The sequence below is a fragment of the Accipiter gentilis genome, chromosome 8 (assembly GCF_929443795.1).
Source record: "Accipiter gentilis chromosome 8, bAccGen1.1, whole genome shotgun sequence".
Classification (NCBI taxonomy): domain Eukaryota; kingdom Metazoa; phylum Chordata; class Aves; order Accipitriformes; family Accipitridae; genus Astur; species Astur gentilis.
Genome location: NC_064887.1, coordinates 43640399 through 43656976, shown reverse-complemented (window position 1 = coordinate 43656976; position 16578 = coordinate 43640399). Strand labels below are relative to the sequence as shown.

At 48.0% G+C, this 16578-nt stretch overlaps 2 protein-coding genes across 8 annotated transcripts; both read left to right on the top strand.

The window, feature by feature from the left end:
* The first annotated feature begins 252 nt into the window (after window positions 1-252).
* Window positions 253-5194, top strand: CIRBP (cold inducible RNA binding protein). 6 transcript variants are annotated; one of them, XM_049807960.1, is made up of 8 exons: window positions 253-369; window positions 1204-1312; window positions 1405-1511; window positions 1899-2037; window positions 2130-2214; window positions 2344-2408; window positions 4768-4872; window positions 5053-5194. In XM_049807960.1, the coding sequence occupies exons 2-7, from the start codon at window positions 1210-1212 to the stop codon at window positions 4770-4772; spliced, it is 504 nt and encodes a 167-aa protein (XP_049663917.1). In that variant the 5' UTR covers window positions 253-369; window positions 1204-1209; the 3' UTR covers window positions 4773-4872; window positions 5053-5194. The 6 variants fall into 6 exon arrangements, with proteins under 6 accessions (XP_049663917.1, XP_049663916.1, XP_049663915.1 ...); XM_049807959.1 differs by having other exon boundaries at window positions 2341-2408; XM_049807958.1 differs by lacking the exons at window positions 4768-4872; window positions 5053-5194 and adding an exon at window positions 2833-3575.
* A 3843-nt stretch (window positions 5195-9037) lies between these two features.
* On the top strand, window positions 9038-15464 carry FAM174C (family with sequence similarity 174 member C). 2 transcript variants are annotated; one of them, XM_049807962.1, is made up of 3 exons: window positions 9038-9387; window positions 9833-9949; window positions 10545-15464. In XM_049807962.1, exons 1-3 carry the CDS (start codon window positions 9095-9097, stop codon window positions 10546-10548), a joined length of 414 nt encoding a protein of 137 aa, XP_049663919.1. In that variant the 5' UTR covers window positions 9038-9094; the 3' UTR covers window positions 10549-15464. The 2 variants fall into 2 exon arrangements, with proteins under 2 accessions (XP_049663919.1, XP_049663918.1); XM_049807961.1 differs by having other exon boundaries at window positions 9788-9949.
* The last annotated feature ends 1114 nt before the right edge of the window (window positions 15465-16578 follow it).

The window sequence follows — 16578 nt, the reverse complement described above, 5'->3', positions numbered from 1 at the left end:
TCTCACAGGGGCTCTCCCGGCCAACGGTCTCCGCGCTCCCAACCAATCCGCGCCGCCCTCCGCGCCCCGCCCCCACGCGAGAGGAGGGGGCGGGGGGAGTAATGCAGCGTTTTTGTTTTCGCTCCCTCCTCTCCTCGCCCCCCCGTCGTGCCTCATGAATATTAACAACATCCAGCCCAATCAGGTGGTGCAGCGGCGGCGGCGCTTTGGTGACGCCAGTCGCTCCGCCTTGCACCGGAGTTAATCTGCATATTCATAAGGTGGGCGGGACACAGCGCGGGCGTTTATAAGCCGCCGCCCCGCCAGCCTCAGCGTACATCGCGCTGAAGCTTTGAAGTGCTGTGTGGACCCCGCACCTCCAGGGCACCGGTAAGGCACCCGCCGCCGTGGGCGGGCTGCGGCCGGGCTGGGCCGGGGAGGCTCGGAGCGCCAGAGCTCGAAGAAATGTGTCTTAGGAACGGAGGGCTTGCTACCTTAGGGAGTCCCGAACGGGACGCCCGTCCCGCGGCAGGGATTGCGGGGAGGCCGGCGGGTGCTGTCCCGGTTGCCTGCCGTGTGTGTGTGGGGGAAGGGTCCAGGGGAGGGGTGAAATGCGCCCTCGGAAACAAAATGGCGACGGGCCTCGACCGTGCAAAATGGCGGCGGGCGGGAGGAGGGGCGTCGGACTGCGCCTGCGCCAAGTGGGCGGGCCGTGAGGGAGGGGCGGGGGTCCTTTGCGGGGCGGGGGTCGGAGCCGCGCGGCGCGCATGCGCCGTGGCACCCCCCCCCCCCCCCCCCCCCCCGCGGTGTGTTTGTGAGGGGAACCGGGGCCGCGGCTCCGTGAGCCGGCGGTACCGTGAGTCCTCACAGGCCGGCGGGGCCTGCGGAGGGAGCGTGTCGGGGCTCGAGTGCCTGGGAGGCGGCCTCCAGAACCTGCCCGTGTCCCGGCGGCGTGTGTGGCTGGGGCCGCTCTGCTGGCGTCCCGCTGCGGGCCTTGGTTCCCATGTCCCCGTCTGCGGCTCCGCTTCCCCCGGGAAGGCGCTTGGTCCGGAGCCAGCGTATAGGGTACTCCTTTGTAATACAAGGCACTAGCTCACTGGAGTTTGAGGGTATGCGTCGTGCAAGAACGTGAGATTATTGGTCAGGTTATAACCAGTTTTAATCTTTCAGACGTTGTGGGACTATGTTTTTGAGAAACTGACTTGGGATATATTGACTTTGCAGGTCAGAATGGCATCAGATGAGGGAAAACTCTTTGTCGGTGGACTGAGTTTTGACACCAATGAGCAATCATTGGAACAAGTCTTCTCTAAATACGGACAAATTTCTGAAGGTAAGATTGCAGTACCAAGCTGTGATGATTTCCCTAATTTTGTTAGATTGCCCAGGTGCTGATGCAGTTGTTGTTTTCTTCCCTCTTTATAGTCGTTGTGGTGAAAGACAGAGAGACTCAGAGATCCAGAGGTTTTGGCTTTGTTACTTTTGAAAACATAGATGATGCTAAAGATGCAATGATGGCCATGAATGGAAAGGTAAGGAGGCTTTGGAGCAGCTTCTTTATTTCCTAAACCATAGTAAGAGAACTGTGAAAGATGTGTCTGTTCAATGCTGTGTAGAAAAATGGATAAATACTAGTGTCTTTAAAACCTAGAAATTGCATAAATAATAAAGAATATAAATTGCTAAAGTTTTGCAACTTATGTGTCTGAAAAATAATCACACTTCATAGGAATACGTGTATATACTGTTTGAATATCAGTGTACTTCTGTAGTTGGTTTAGATTTGACATGAAATAAAACCTACCTGTAAAAACTATCAAGTTCTGATACTGCTTAGCTGATAATGAAGGTGTCTAACTCATTGTATATGTGCTTTGCTATTTAAATATCAAGTTGGTTTATTTTTTTCTGTTTGTTAGTCTGTAGATGGACGTCAGATCAGAGTTGATCAGGCTGGAAAATCATCAGAGAACAGATCTCGTGGCTACAGAGGGGGGTCTTCTGGGGGCAGAGGCTTTTTCCGTGGCAGCAGAGGTCGGGGCCGTGGCTTCTCTAGAGGTAAGTGTGCGTGAATGACTTGCAGTGCCTGAAGTGGTAATGGCATTTGTCAGAATGCTTAAAAAAACCCCATGATCTGGTGTCTGTTCAAGGAGGTGGAGACAGAGGCTATGGCGGAAGCAGATTTGATTCCAGAAGCGGAGGATATAATGGCTCCAGAGACTACTATAATAGCAGGTAAAGCCATTAAAACCACTGGTGGGTTGTTGTGAAGCTCCTTAAGCCTGTTGCCTGTTTGACAAAAATGTCAGTAGGCTCCAGAAACAGTTGAGCAAATATAAAGCACCTGAATGTTTTTAACAGCAGGAGTCAAGGTGGCTATGGTGACAGGTCTTCAGGAGGATCCTACAGAGACAGCTATGACAGTTACGGTAAGTCTTGGTTCAAATGGGAATGATGAGTACGTATGCTGTAGGAACTCTCTAAACCTTCTGACCCTGTACTTGAGTCTGGAAATACTGTAAGGCTCAGTTGGACTGTACCACTATTTCTGTTCTTGCCCATAAGAACCAATCTGCCAGGCTTTGGACGTGGTTGTGCCGTTTAAATTTCTAATTTGTAATGCATGTGTAGGAGTTGCTTGGATCTAAGGCAAAGCAAGTTTTTAAAATACGTTCCTCGAGCTTGAGACTAAGACAAAACTCGGATGCCCTAACAAACTTTAATCAAGGGTGGGGGATTTCTCTTATGGTGTAGCGAACTAGCACTAGCTTCTGAAATAATGCAAGGGAGTAAAATGCTGGAACTTGTCTATGCTTCAGTGCCTTTACAATTGTGCCTGCTTCTTGTCCTCAGCTACACACAACGAGTAAAAATCCTTCCTGACTCAAGATCGTCCTTCCAATGGCTGTATTTATAAAGATTTTTGGAGCTTCGCTGAAATCGTTATTGTGTAGTACATCTACTTGTATTTTCACTTTTGTAGTATTATCAGTTCTAATCTTGTCAAACACAGCCTGACAGCTTCTGATATAAGATGGTCTGATTAGACTTTTCTTTAAGAAAGCTCTGCTTTCAAGTGTTTTTAATCTTTTTTGAAAGCACTTCAGATTTTATTTTATCCTTCATGATGAGCCAAGGTGTTTTTTTTAAAGTTGTGAAGTTGGGGCCCCAATTCAGTTTCTTTTGAGATAGAAAGGACCTTTAATTCAATGTTCACTGGAAGCTGAACAAGCTGTGGACTTTTTTTTTTAAGTGCATTACCTTCGTCTTTTGTAACATTCCTTTAGTGTAGCAAGGTAGGAATGCAGCCTGGGTACAAATTGGAAGGCAAACCACCTTGATATATCTAAAGAGAAACTTGCTTGTATGTTCAACCTGCATAACGGTATTTTTACTGTTGTAATGATGTAAATTACCCAGAAATAGACTTGCAAACTTACCATAAAAGAGGTTCTTGAAAATGTTTATTTATATTGTCCTTTTTTACTGGAAGAAATATGCATATTCCATTGATATTGTATTTGAAGTGGTAAAGGATTCTTGTATACAGTTTTCTTTGGCTTTACGAAGCCTATTAAAAGACCGTCTGAAATGAACTCTGCTCCTGACATTTACATTTCATTGCACAACACAATCCTTGAAGATGAAGAACAGTTTAAGTAATAGAGGATGCCAGAGGAAAGGAGAAGACTAGCGATAGTGTAAGAGCAAGCCAGATTTATTGACCAGTTGCTAGAATTTAATCTTAATCAGTCTTGACATGTGAATTCGTCAGCATACTTTTCACATAAGAATAGTCAAACTTGTCTAGAGGCAGAGGACTGAAAGTACATACTTTAGGATGTTCTAGTACTCAAAGCTGAAGTCAGAAGTCGAGGGAACGCTAGTGTTAGGTAGGATAATCGATGTTTCCTTAAAATACTAAGGTAGCCTACATTGAAAAGCTGTAGTGAAGAATCAGTCAGTCCTTTAGTAACTGGACTAGTTACTAGCTTGACAAGAGTGTTCAATGGTAGGTAAATTGCCGTAATTAGCTAGCTTTGTCATTGCCTTACAAGTTCTAAGAATTCTTTGCTAGCATATGGAAACTGCAGTGTCCTTGGAGAAAAGAAGTGTTGTGCCTCCAACAGAAACCTCTGAGACGAAAGCTGCTCTCTTGGCTAGTTCATATGTGGAAATAGTCCTGTAATTCGAGGTAACTCCTTTTGCTCATGTCCGCATCCTTCCTCTTGTTGAGAGCTCATTTGAAAGTCTAATGTACCTGTGAAATATTCCTTTGACAATTTTGGTCAACTGATGGAAAAATTTTAACCCATGCCGTATGCAACCTTTGGCTTGTGGCACAACTTCAGTTCCACAGATCAGAGTTGGGCATGCAGTCATGTCTTGCTAGTAGGTATGGAAGCAAGATGGGAAACGAATTCCCTGACTTGATATGTGTTCATCTATTGAGAATCTTCCTAGACTTCATTAAGTTGCTCACTTTAATTGTAGCTTTCTTTGCCATCCTACTTGTTGCCATTAACTTTTTCCCATAGCCCACACTTCCTAAGCAGCCATGTCAAAGTGGTTAACTCTCTGCTTAGGGATCAAATGATACATTGGCTGGCATATCAAAGGCATCAGCCAGCCCTGGAACAGTTTTCCCAGACTGTGCTTCTGTGATGTGATGGGTTCAGCGAATGGCTTGTGAAACCCTCGTATATGATGTGACTTGTGTTGGGGGAGGTGGGTGGCAATGTAAAGTCTCTGTTTGATATTTTTATTAATGCATCTTTGCTTTGGCAGGCTGAAGAGAAGATGGACACTCGACGTGGAAGCTGAGTGGGGATTCTGAGGAAGGAGAGCACTCGTTCCAAGGAAGCAGGACCAAGACAGGAGTTTGCCAACCAGGTAACATCTCCTCAGTCTGCCTCCTACCCCCATAGCTTTTCCTGAACCAAAAGGTTGGGCTCTGTTACTGTTTCCCAGTACTATTCTCTTTTAAGTGGTAAAGTCTGACCAATAGTTTCTAGGTGAAAATTCCCGTAGGCTTTCTCTGCCTTTAAATTCACTGTCTTAATTTTATTTCAGCAATGAAATGCATCAGAGAAGACCAAGAAGGACAGCCATTGACGGGAGTGGTGGAGATGAAGAGCTTTGAGCAGTTTTGTTACTGATTTTTATATAGGTCAATTGAACAAGGAAATAAGTCAAATTAAGCTAGAATAAAATAACTGGAATGTGGAAAAAAAATGAATCTCTGTAGTACTTTTGTGGGGAAACATGAGAATATTAGATTGTGGCCAAGGCATACAATAGAAATCTAGTTACCTGGTGTACAGCCCAGTTAAAAGTACAAAATAAACCAATGCAGTTCTGGCTGGGGAGGCAGGCAGAGAGGGTAACCTGTCTTTAAGGGCAAGTTTGAGGAAGAAATTCAGTTGCATCATTGTAACCTTGAATTAAGTTGGCCTAATACATTAAGTTTGTACATCTGCAGAACTTCAGTAGTGAAGCAGCTACATCTGGAGGGAACTGTCAGATGAGCAATTACATAAGGACTTGGTATTTGTGTAGCACAGAAGCTGCTGCTGCCAGTTGAAATGGTAACAAAAAAGTCTAATTTGCACTTAAATGCTAAAGCTTTTATGAGCTTGGATAATGAATGATTTCCTGCCATACATGCTAGAGTAATTAAAACTATTTTGCTGATGAAAGTTGAGATGTGATGTTTCTGCTACTTAGAGAAGTAGCTGCATGTTTGCAAAGTTGTTTTTTTTTTTTTTTATATCCTGGAATTTTCTAGTAGAGCAACTTCATCAGGTGAAAGCTGTTAGGTGCTTGGAGATGAGAAGTGAACAAGGCAAGTGTTGAAGCAATACTGAGCCAGCCATGCAGCTTTTGAGTACTGCAGTTGGAAGCTTCAGATGGATGGTGGGAGCATTCAGACTTTAAAAAGGCTGGTAAGATAGTACTAGTAGGGTAGTAACTGGTTTCACCAATCTGATTAATACCAGGAAGGTTCCCTGTACAGATGGGGCAAAGTGTGAGCTGCTTGAATGAGTTAGAAAGTGCAGTCCTAACAGCTGGCAATTTTTTTAAAACTTATAAAACATTTGCCTGTGACTAAAGAGGAGCTGCATAGTCAGAACAAACCCTGCTGGTATGTGTGAATGGGAGATTCAGCCCAAGATGAAAGGCGAATAAGCCACCAATTGCAGAGGCTGCAGTTTTGTATTGATTCCTTTGACTCTGTGGAATAGAATGGCTAATAAAAGACTTCGTGCCATCTTCCCTAATTAGCAGATGTTGCCTTTTACTTGCAATGTCTGTTGTATTCTGCAGGGAGTATTCTGTGCAGGAGTTAAAACACTTGGGTTGGGTTGTTTAAGGATCTTGATTGCTGTTTTGTTAACTGCTGTAATTGGGGTTGCCCTGCCTTGCATCCAAACAACTGTGGCTCTTGTAGCTGACCTGTGGGGCTTGTGCTGTCTGCAGTGGTGCTGGACACCAAAGATGGAGTTTTACTCGCTCTATAGAAGGGCAGGTAAGGCACAGAGCAAGGGAATTTGTGTTTCCTTGCAGTAAGTTTGCATTCTGGTATTGAAATACTTCACTTTTCTCTGGTCTATTAACCTTTACCTGCTCTCCAGTAAACTAAAGTTACTGGCAGAATTTTCAGCCTTCTGTGTTTAGTTGGGGTACGCTGTAGAGATCAGACTTCCTAACCCCAACTCTGTTGGATTGGCATTTTCTTGTGCCCAGTTTTGTCCCATCTTTAAAATGGACTATCCAGTTAAACTGGCCAGACAAACAGCGCTTTCTTCTGTATGTGTAGAACATCTGTTCTTAATTTTTTTTATTCACTTGCTACCTAGTCCCTGGCTTGTAATGAAGTCAGAGGAGTGCCAGTTGCTGAATTCCTCCAGCTGGTGCTTGACTCCCATCTCTTGCATGCCACAGATTAGAAGAAGCCTCCTGAGTAGTGGTGGATGTTTTCCAATACATCACAGGAACTCAAACTGTCCTTAAAAGTCTTTGCCCTTCAGGCTGTTATCTTTGATATGTTATACCCGTGTCTTGCTGTGTTACAGTGTAGCAGAAGCAGCTTAAATTACTTTATTTCCATTACCCCATTGGTCTGACTGATGGCTGGCACAGGGCTCCAAAATGAGCGCTGCCTTCCAGAGAGACCTGGTGTAACCTACTTGGCTCAAACTGAATCGATGCCTGTGCCTGATGCTCATGAAAAATGAGGTCTCGTTCTCAGTTAGATCCTGGAAATGTGGCAGCTCAGTAACAAGGAGGATTTATAGTGCCTAGAGGGTCTGATGGCTGTGAATGTATTTTTGGCAGCTTTGAAGACAATGAGGCAGGAGACTGCAGTGCAATAGTGAAGGCAGTAAGAGGGTTTCTCATGGTCTCCGCTACTCTCCTGCCTACCCTTTTTGTGTTAATACATTTGATTGCTTTATCCAGCTTCCCCCCCCCCCCCCTTTCTTTTTTACTGATACTTCTCTGGCGTTTGGTTACGCTATGCCCCACTTAAAGGACAGTCTTTTAAGAGCAGTGTATTATGCAAAATCTGTTCACGTAGTCTAAGTGCCTTTGAAGAAATTATGTGGGTATTGTCCCCAGTAACAATTGCTGCTGCAGTGTGTTTGAAGGGCAGAACTGATTGCGTATTCTCTAGTCCATGCTGTAGAGCCTGGTTATTAAGGAAGGCGGTGGTGGCTTGCCAACCTACCGAGGTGTAGCCACTGCTCATGTGCTCCTGCTCTGTTGTCCTTTGAATCAGCTCTCCAGATCAGACAGGTGTGATGGAGGCCAGACACTTAGCTGGTATAAATGAGCTAAATTAATGGGTAAAGCTGGCTTTAAAAACTTGTGCTCTTATTAAGAAATGTTTTCTTTTGCTGGGGAGTCCCAGGCACAAAGGAATTTAGTAAGGTAGCAAGCAGGGTGCTTGCTGCCCAAGAGCCATCACAATTTTCCTGTGCAGTGGTTAGTCCTCAAGAGCCCTGGGGGTGTTCCTGCATGCAGAATGGGAGTGATTATCAAGCTTATTTCCTGAAACCTACTCTTTATTCTTTTTTTTAACCTTTTCTAAATTATCTAAGTGAATAGGATTTAAAAAAAGAAATCAGCTGACACTTTTGTATGTAGTAATTCACCAGTGAGGATGATATTAAATATAGGGGCATGAGAGTGAGAAACCTGTGGTAAAAATGCAGTTGGGTGACATTTAAACGAATTCAAACTGTAAAGACTTACAAAGCATTATTTGAGAGGCCTTCCTAAATAGGATGCCTAGATGCTTAAACCCAGGCAGAAATAATTAATAGGTGCAAAAACAGAGGCCTAGTTGGAGGTGCTATTATTTTGGCATTGCTAATTACAGCACTGCATTAATGATTTGTTGTTGGGTTGGGTTGAGGGCAGAGCTAGCTGCGGGGGCTGGATGCAAAACCCAGTTGCATCCGTGGGAAAGGTGTGTGGACCCGATGTGACATCTGCTGGGGGTGACCCATTTCCAGCCAAAATTCTCTTTTCTTCAAGTCCCTTTTCTTCAGGGAAAGCTCGCAGGGGGGAGTGGAGCTGTGCTTCGGGGTGGCTGACAGACGCCCCCCGCCCCGGGTCAGTCCCGAACTCCTGTGGAGAAACGAGGCGGTTGTTAAATGCTCAAAATGCTCGTGTCTCGAGCAGTGTTCGCCTCTGGTCGGGAAAGTGCCGTCGGGGCAGAGGAAGGGCGGCCCTGAGGGAGAAATGGTGGCCCTGAGGGGGGAAAATGGCGGCCCTGAGGGAGGGAGTCTGGCTGTGAGGGGGGAGGAACGGCGGCCCTGAGCGGGAAGTGGTGGCCCTGAGGAGGTTCTGGCAGCTGCGGGGGGAGAACGGCGGCCCCGAGGGGGAAACCACCGCCCCGAGAGGCGGAACGGCGGCGGCGGGTCGAGGCCGGCCTGGGGGAGCGCGCCCCGGGCCGGCCCGGAACGGCGCTGCCCCGGAACGCTGCGTGCGGCTCCGCCGGGCCCGGCCGGTGCCTGCGCCGCGCGGCACCGTCCCGCCGCCTTCCTGCGCCCGCCCCGCCGAGGCGCCGCTCGCCGCTCCGCGCCACCGGGCCCCGTCCGGCCCGGCCATGCTGCGGCCGAGGCGCCTCTGCCGCCTCCTCCTCCTCCTCCTCCTCCTTCTGCACGTCGCCCGGGCCGCCTCCCCCGCTCCTCCGGCCACCCCCAGCCCGCTCAACGCCACGGAGGCGCCGCGGGCGGCCGCGGGTAACGGGACGTGGCCGGGCCCATCGCCGGCATCGCAACGACCGCCGGGGTCGGGGCTGTGGGCGGGATCGGGGCTGCCGGTGCTGAAGCGGGCGGTGTACGTGCTGAGCGCCCTCTCGTTGCTGGCCGCGCTCTATTTCCTCCTGCGGGCGTTCCGGTGAGTGCGGGCCGGACCGGTGTCCCCGTCCCGTCCCCCCCCCCCGCCCCGGTCCGGGGAAGTGCCCCTGCTTGTCCCGGTCCCGGGCCGTGCCCCTGCTTGTCCCGGTCCCCGTGTGTGTCCCCCCGGGCTCTGGGGTTGTGCCCCGTTTGCCCTGGATCCCCCCCTCCCTCCCTCCCTCCCTTTGCCAGGCCGGAGCTGTGCTTCCCTGTGCATCCCTCTGGCAGCGTGTGGGAAATGCTGCTGTAAATTCACGTCGCTGTTAATTACGGAAGGTAATTAGCAGCGATAAAACGTCTCCCGGTCCTGTTCGTTTTGCCTTTTGACTCATAAAGGCCCCGTCTCCCTGCAAACCGGTTGTGTGACAGCACACTCACCCTGCGCTCTCTGTGTCCCTCAGCCCTAGGTCAGAGGGACCCAGAAACGAGCGCAAAACTCATTTCAGGTTGAAGAAACCTCAGCGGAAGAAATACGGCCTTCTGTCGAATTACGACGAGAACATAGAGATGGCCTCGTTCGACAGCGACGAGGACACGGTGTTTGAAACAAGAAATCTGAGGCGGTAAGTGGGTATTTCGTGTGCTTCTCTTTTCCTCTTGAGGGGCTGAGAGACTCCTTTTCTAAAGATGTAGGAGCTTTGGCACAGATCCTATAACCAGATCTGCATAAATTAAACTTCTGTGTGTGGTCTCTCTATGTTGGCACACAGACTTTATCTTGCCTTTCTTCATTTGCTGACCAAGTGCACTGAAAGGGACGTACCCCAGTTTGTTTGGAGCACTGCTTTGTGCCTTGTGTTTAGCAGGCCCGTAGGAGGGAGAGACAGCCCTCCTGTCCAGTGTGAGCCTCCCTGCATTAGACAGGAAAACAAAACCTGCTGTTTTTTCAGTTTAGGAATTGCTCCCAAGTCACGTTGCAGCTAAAAGTCACAGTCCCATTGGGGCATCCATTCCTGTTTTCACAGCGATGTGCTTTCATCCTGTGGGTCAAGCAAGTTTGATTTCTCTGGAGGATGTTTTTTTTAAAGCTGAGGAGGAATGTTACCTCAGCGTAGCTCGCTGTCTGGCCTCTCAGCTCCCCCAGCTGTTTTGAGGTTGGTAGTGATCTGTCACATTGTACATGCTCACTCTGATGCCGGCTGTCTTCTTTTTTTCCAGATGATTTGGGACCAGCGGCACCAACGGCACAGACTGACCAAGGGGGTGCAAGTCCAGTGGAATCACCTTACCAGTGCTCGAGTTTTATTTTTTATATTTGCTTCTAATGACTATTAATTAACAGTACAAACACTTCCATAGCTGGGGCAGGGGAAAGGGGACCAAACCTGTTTTCTTCTCACACTTTTTTGGGGAAAGGTGGAGCTGGAAGCTAAATGATGCTGCGTTGGGTGCTGTTAACTGCCCAGGGAGATGCTGAGGAAAATGTGACTCCCGGATGAATGCTCAGCATTTGAAATCTTACTGCTCTGGACTCAAGTGCTGCAGCTGTGTCTACTGGCCTATCGGTATTTTATAGGTGTTCATATCCCTCTCTACTGACTGTGGCAGTCAGCTTGAAGTATCAGGCAAGTGGATTCCTTTTGCAGGCTGATCCTCTTTCCTTCATGCAGTATCAGGTCACTTCTTTAGGAAGTGTCTCTGTAATCAACTCTGATCTGGTATGAGCTGGGAGAGCTCTTGTCTGTTACACTAGTGGCAGGTGTGGATAGTGTTGTGTTAGTTCAGACAGAGAATAGTTTTGGGAATGAGTTAAATGCATCAATTTTCTTGTAGTTGCAGGGTTAGCAGTTACACATGATAATACAGGTCATTACATGGGTTTACAGAGCAAAGACATGTTTACAAATGAAAGGTGCCACTTAGCCTAAAGGAGCATTTCTCCAAAAGAGCAATCAGTTGTGTAGTCTTCGGGGCTGTGAGTGTTCAGACTGTTTTGCCCAGCTCCAGTGGTGTGTTCACCAGAGAAATGCATGACCTCTACCAAGCTTCTGGATTTTTTTCCTGCTGGCTCTGTCAGAGATCACCTGAGGAAGAGCCAGAGTGCTGCGGTTTGAGTCGGAGAGCCTTAACTGCTAGTGTGATGAGTGACCTGTCTCTGGGCATCTGGTGACTGGAAGAAGACCCAAACCCTTATGAACTGTGATTTGTAAACTGAAAACAGCTCTGGCTCAGAAATAATCTCTTCTTGAAGGGTACTGGAGTTTCACTCCATTTGCTGGTACTCAGGCTATGTCTCACTGCCAGGCCAGCAAACTGGGATGTTTCTATGCAGCCCTTGTGTTGGTATTCGGGTTCTTATTGTGTAGGACCAAACGTGAATGTGTTAGAAGGTCCCTGTTGGGTGGATGTGTTGCTAAAATGGTGAAAACTGCTTGTAACGTGCTTCTGTTTATGGCACATTTTGGCCTTGAAGGGAAGGCCCTTCCTTTGAAACTATGGGCAGTGCAGACCTGTATCCTTAAGTCCCACTTCCACCCAAAACTGGTAGTGCCTTTGTTAGGAGAACCCAAGGGAGTTACCCTGCAGGCCAGGGAGTTCCCTGCTTGACCTTACCTTTAAGATGAAGACTGAGAATGTCTTTGGAGTAATGGCTCCTTTCTTTTGGTTAGCAAATCCTCTGTAGGTAAGGGGACAAAACTGACACTTAACAGAAAGAGTCCGGCAGAAGGGATATCCTTATCAAGTAGCAAGGACAAATGCTTTTGCTGCAGGTCACCTGGGAGCTTGGGGTCTAGCTGCTGCTCTGAAATCCCTCATGAGGCAGTTGAGGGAGTGGTGTGATCCTGGTGTTCACCTGTGCGAGCAGCAGTGTTTCTCAGTGCAGAGTGGGTGAGGTTTCCTGGAGAAATGTCACCCCAGGTGTTGGCAGCTCTGTCTTGCACACGTGCAAAAGATTTTTAAATATATATATATATATATTTTTAGTAATGCTGTCATGTGAACACAGCACTTGGATGTGCCCTAATTTCATATCATTTGTATCCTTTCATGCCTCTTTTAGGTACTTTCTGCTTGTTTAGCTGATCCAGAGATGAAAGCGTTTGCTGTGTTCCTCTGTGAGGATAGCAGGAATGGCTAAATCTGGCCGTTGCTGCCCCTTGGGTGATCAGAGGGCTGATTTGTTTGATTCATGGTAGTGTATCTTCCTTGATCCTGCACAGGCTGGCAGGTCTATGCACATGCTGGTAACTTTCTCTGGCTCTTCAACTGTCTCTGCAAAGTTGTTTCTTGCATTGTGCCGAAGCCAGGTAAGCCTGACTGTATTTCAGTCCACAGACGTGCCCTGGCTCAGCGTTGTGACTGACATGTTCGTTGGCCTTTCTTTATCTGAGGCAATTAACTTGATCATTCTTTAGGCTCTGCTCTTCATGGGACAGACAGATGGGTTTTGTAATTTTGAAGTTTCCTTACCTTGCAGGAGTGGAGGATTTTTTTTAATGTTAACAGTTGAATGATTTTGATCAAAGAGGGGATCTCAAGCTGTAGGTCCTGCCTTGAAAATAATTTTGATAGAATTTGATTTTGCTGTAATAGGTATTTAGAATTTGAGCAGCGGAAGGTGTGGAGGGATACATTCAGAGCACATAACGAGTTCCCTATTTTGGTACTATGTAGGCAAATGGTAATTAAGTTGAAGGCCTGGAGGGTGTGCCAGCCCAGTATCTATGCACCATGTACATGTTTTCCAGAGTCTTTCTGCTGGCTGTCTTTGAAGGGGAGGGTTTCATCGTGTGGAGAATAAAAATGTGATTGTGGGGCTGTAGTGTAGCATTGCTGTCACTTTTATTCTGATCCTGTTTTGGCTGGAGACAGGTTTGAGCTGTAATCAATGACCCTGTGTGGCTATTTCCATTTTCCCCTGAAGCATCCCGCATCTTGGAAGCAGTCGGTAGTCTGGATTTGCTCTTTGCAGGCCAAGACATTACATTCCTGCTCCGTTCTAAGTCATTGTTAAAGGCATTTTCTGAGAGGAGAAAACAAAGATGCTGATTACAGATCTGAGACTCCTTTGAGGACATATCTATTGCTCGGCACAGCTGTTACTGATCTCCATTTCTCCTGGAAGAATAAATTGGAGCTATCACAGCAGCTTCTCCTCACAGTGGTGGAACAGTGCACCCATGGGCAATAAGTGCGAGGCCAGTGCAGGCTTTTTGGGTGGGTGGATCTTGCTAATAATAGTGGCTTTTAAAGCCTTGCATAATAAGAGAGCAGTTCAGTAGTTACTGCAGTTATAGATTTAGTTTATGCATATTTGATACCCATGTTGATAGCCTAGTAGGTCTCTTTGCAACAGTTAGATCTTCTGGTAGTTTTTCAGAACAGATTTAGATACACGGATGCAAACAGACACGCATGTGCTCTGAGCCAGCTGCATGTGAGACAGCTCTGGCCTGGGAGCTGCACGGCTGCATCAGTGCAGGGCTGTGCTTGTATGAATACGCGCTGCTGCTCAAGAGGAACGTGTGTCTGTCCCTGGGTAGGCTGATGCCTCACCAGCTACTGCTGCACTTTTCTTTCTCCAGAGTGAATCAGGGTGTTGGTATATAGTGGAAATAGTGGGAAATGATGCGGACTCCGGCTGCCCTTTACTGTTAGCCTGTGCGGGGCTTCTGCCGATCCTTGCCAAAAGGGTGTCGGAGCTGATGGGCGCAGGGTAATGAGGACCGAGAGTGGAGTGTGGGGTTCCCTATGATGCTGCGCAGTCACCAGCCTGTGTGTGTCACAAGCGACTGCTACAGAGTTCGCTTGAAACAATCACTGTTGTTTAAGCCAAAGCCTAATTTCAAAAGTTTACATAATTGCCTCTCTGATCTTCTTGGAGGGCTGTATTGAATCCTCTACTGTTGATATTGAACTACTAGGCAAATCGACTGGACCGTCTGCTGAGGTTAATGAGATTGACTGAGAGCAATATGAGCATCAGCTCTCTATTGTTAATAACGTGCTTCTGTTTTGTTTCATTTGTACATGTGACTGGAATGGGATCTGCAGCGCTAAAGTGCTGGGAGATGGACCTGTGGTCTGAGCAGATTGCCAAGAAGTCAATAAAACAGCACTTGAGTGCATTGTGTTGTCTGTGCTCTCAGAAATGGAGGAGCTAGTCTTTCACCCTCCTGCTTGAATTGTTGATTTATTTTTAAATAGCAACCAGTCCTGTATTGATTGATTGTTTTACTTTCGTTTACAGCATCCCCCCTCCATTGTATCTTGAAACAAGTGAAATAAAGCATTCCGTTTCACCCGATTCCTCCATGGCAGTGTGCTTGGCCGCCCACATTCGGGGTTGTTCTGCGGGCCGCCTCACGTGGCTGGCTTGCTGCTGAGCCGATGGGATGGTGCTTTTATGGAGCTTTTCTCTGCTCAGCTGCCCTAGCTGAGCATTGCCTTGCTCTCTGCTTGGCAGCAGAGTTACACTATCAACCCTATTTGTGTATTAGTTCCATACTTCTCTCTCATTGCCTACTGCTCACCTTCACTGATCTTCTCGGGGTTTGTTTCAGATTTCTAAAGTCTCCTCCCTTTCTTGCTGTTCTTACGTTAAACCCTTTTCTTGTACAGAAGACTAAGTAACTTCCCTGCAAGGGTGATCCCAGCCTCTCTGCAACAGAAGAACCAAGTTACGTTTTGCTTATTTGGGAGTCAGGAAGCAGAGGCTGTCCCCAAGATGGGGATGTCCTGACTCCTCAGTGCAAAGAATTTAAGCCTGAACAAAATTAAGGGCGTTCCCTGGTACTACCATCTGTTTTTCATCCATCTTGCAAAGGAGGGTGGTTGTGCAGATTTCAGCTGTGTAGATGAGCGGCACCGAAGAAAGAAGCAGCCAAGATCCCTGTGTCCCACTCTGCCACCCTGCTCTCGCTCGCTGGTTGTGTCCCAGGCACAGGAGGCTGGTGGCTGCACGCTCGTCCTGGAGCATGGCATAACTAAGAGGCTTTCATTTGCTCTGTGTTTAACCTTGTTTCTGGTAGGGCCTTCTGTTGTGCTGTGCAGAGAGGGCAGCTGGTGTTAGGAGCTGGCAGGAGAGGGGCTGGGGAGCAGGGGAACCCTGTAGATGGCACTCACAGACCAAACATGCCGGCTGATGGGGCACTGGCAACACCTGGTGAAGCTGAAAATAAATCCTGATGCCTTAAAAAGGCAAGTCTTCCCTCAAGCAGCTCTGGGAAGGAGGTGGAAGTGCCCTCTCAGGGGCTGTGTCTTGGCTTCGGGGTGGGGGAGCTGCAGGTTTTGGGGTGGCTCTTGGGGAGCTGTTTGCCTGGAGAAGGTTTCTCCCAGCTGCGGGTGGTGCTCTTGCCCCTGGCTTTACCTCAGCTGGATTTAACCTAGCCCTGTTAGTACTTGTTGGCAAGGGCTTTTTATGATTCTGGGACAGACAAGCTTTCTAAGATACCCTAATTTGATTGAATTAAGCTGTAGGCTCCCTGCTCACACGGGAGCTCCCTACTGTGAGGGAAAGGCTTGTCTGTGCAGAGCGCAGAGTTGTCTTGTGCTGATCCAAGGCTTGGCATAAACCCCAGCAGGACTAAAGCCCGGCCCCGAGTTTGCTCCCTTTTCCTTCAAGTTGTGTTTCCCAGTCCGCGTGCCTCCGGTAAGCGCAGCACAGTGTTGCACAGACATGTGAAAACCCAACCCTACCGCAGCAGCACCCTTTGGGATGCACCTGGCTTTCCCTGGGGAGTGTGCTGTGCAAAATTAGCTGCAGTGCTTAATGAACTAATGGAGAGTGTTCACCGTGGCAGCAATATGGGCGGGACAGCATCATGCTTTCAAGCCTTGGTCCGTGTGAGGTGCTGGGAACTGCAACGGGATGCAAACCAAATGCATGTTCATTTTCAGGCTCAGGGGGTGGGTAGCCCCAATTAGCGCTAATGGCCCTGGCCTGTGCGCGCTGGACTAGCTGCAGATGTGTTGTCCTCCACACCATTTTCCTGGCCCTGTTCTTTTCTGTGCTACAAGCTGGAGCTATCACCTCTGCCGAGGAGAGGCTCCCGCTGAGGTCTCTACCTGGGGAGAAGCTCAGGCTGGTGCTGGCTGGGATTCCAGTCACAAACACAAGCTGGCGGCATGGATCTGCTCTGAATTTATTTTAAACTCAAGTTAAAGTGCTTTTGATGCTTTGGATGCAAATTTCCTTCCTTGAAATGGGAACTGCAGGCCGTTTGCTGAGTGCTGGTAAGCTCTTTTGATT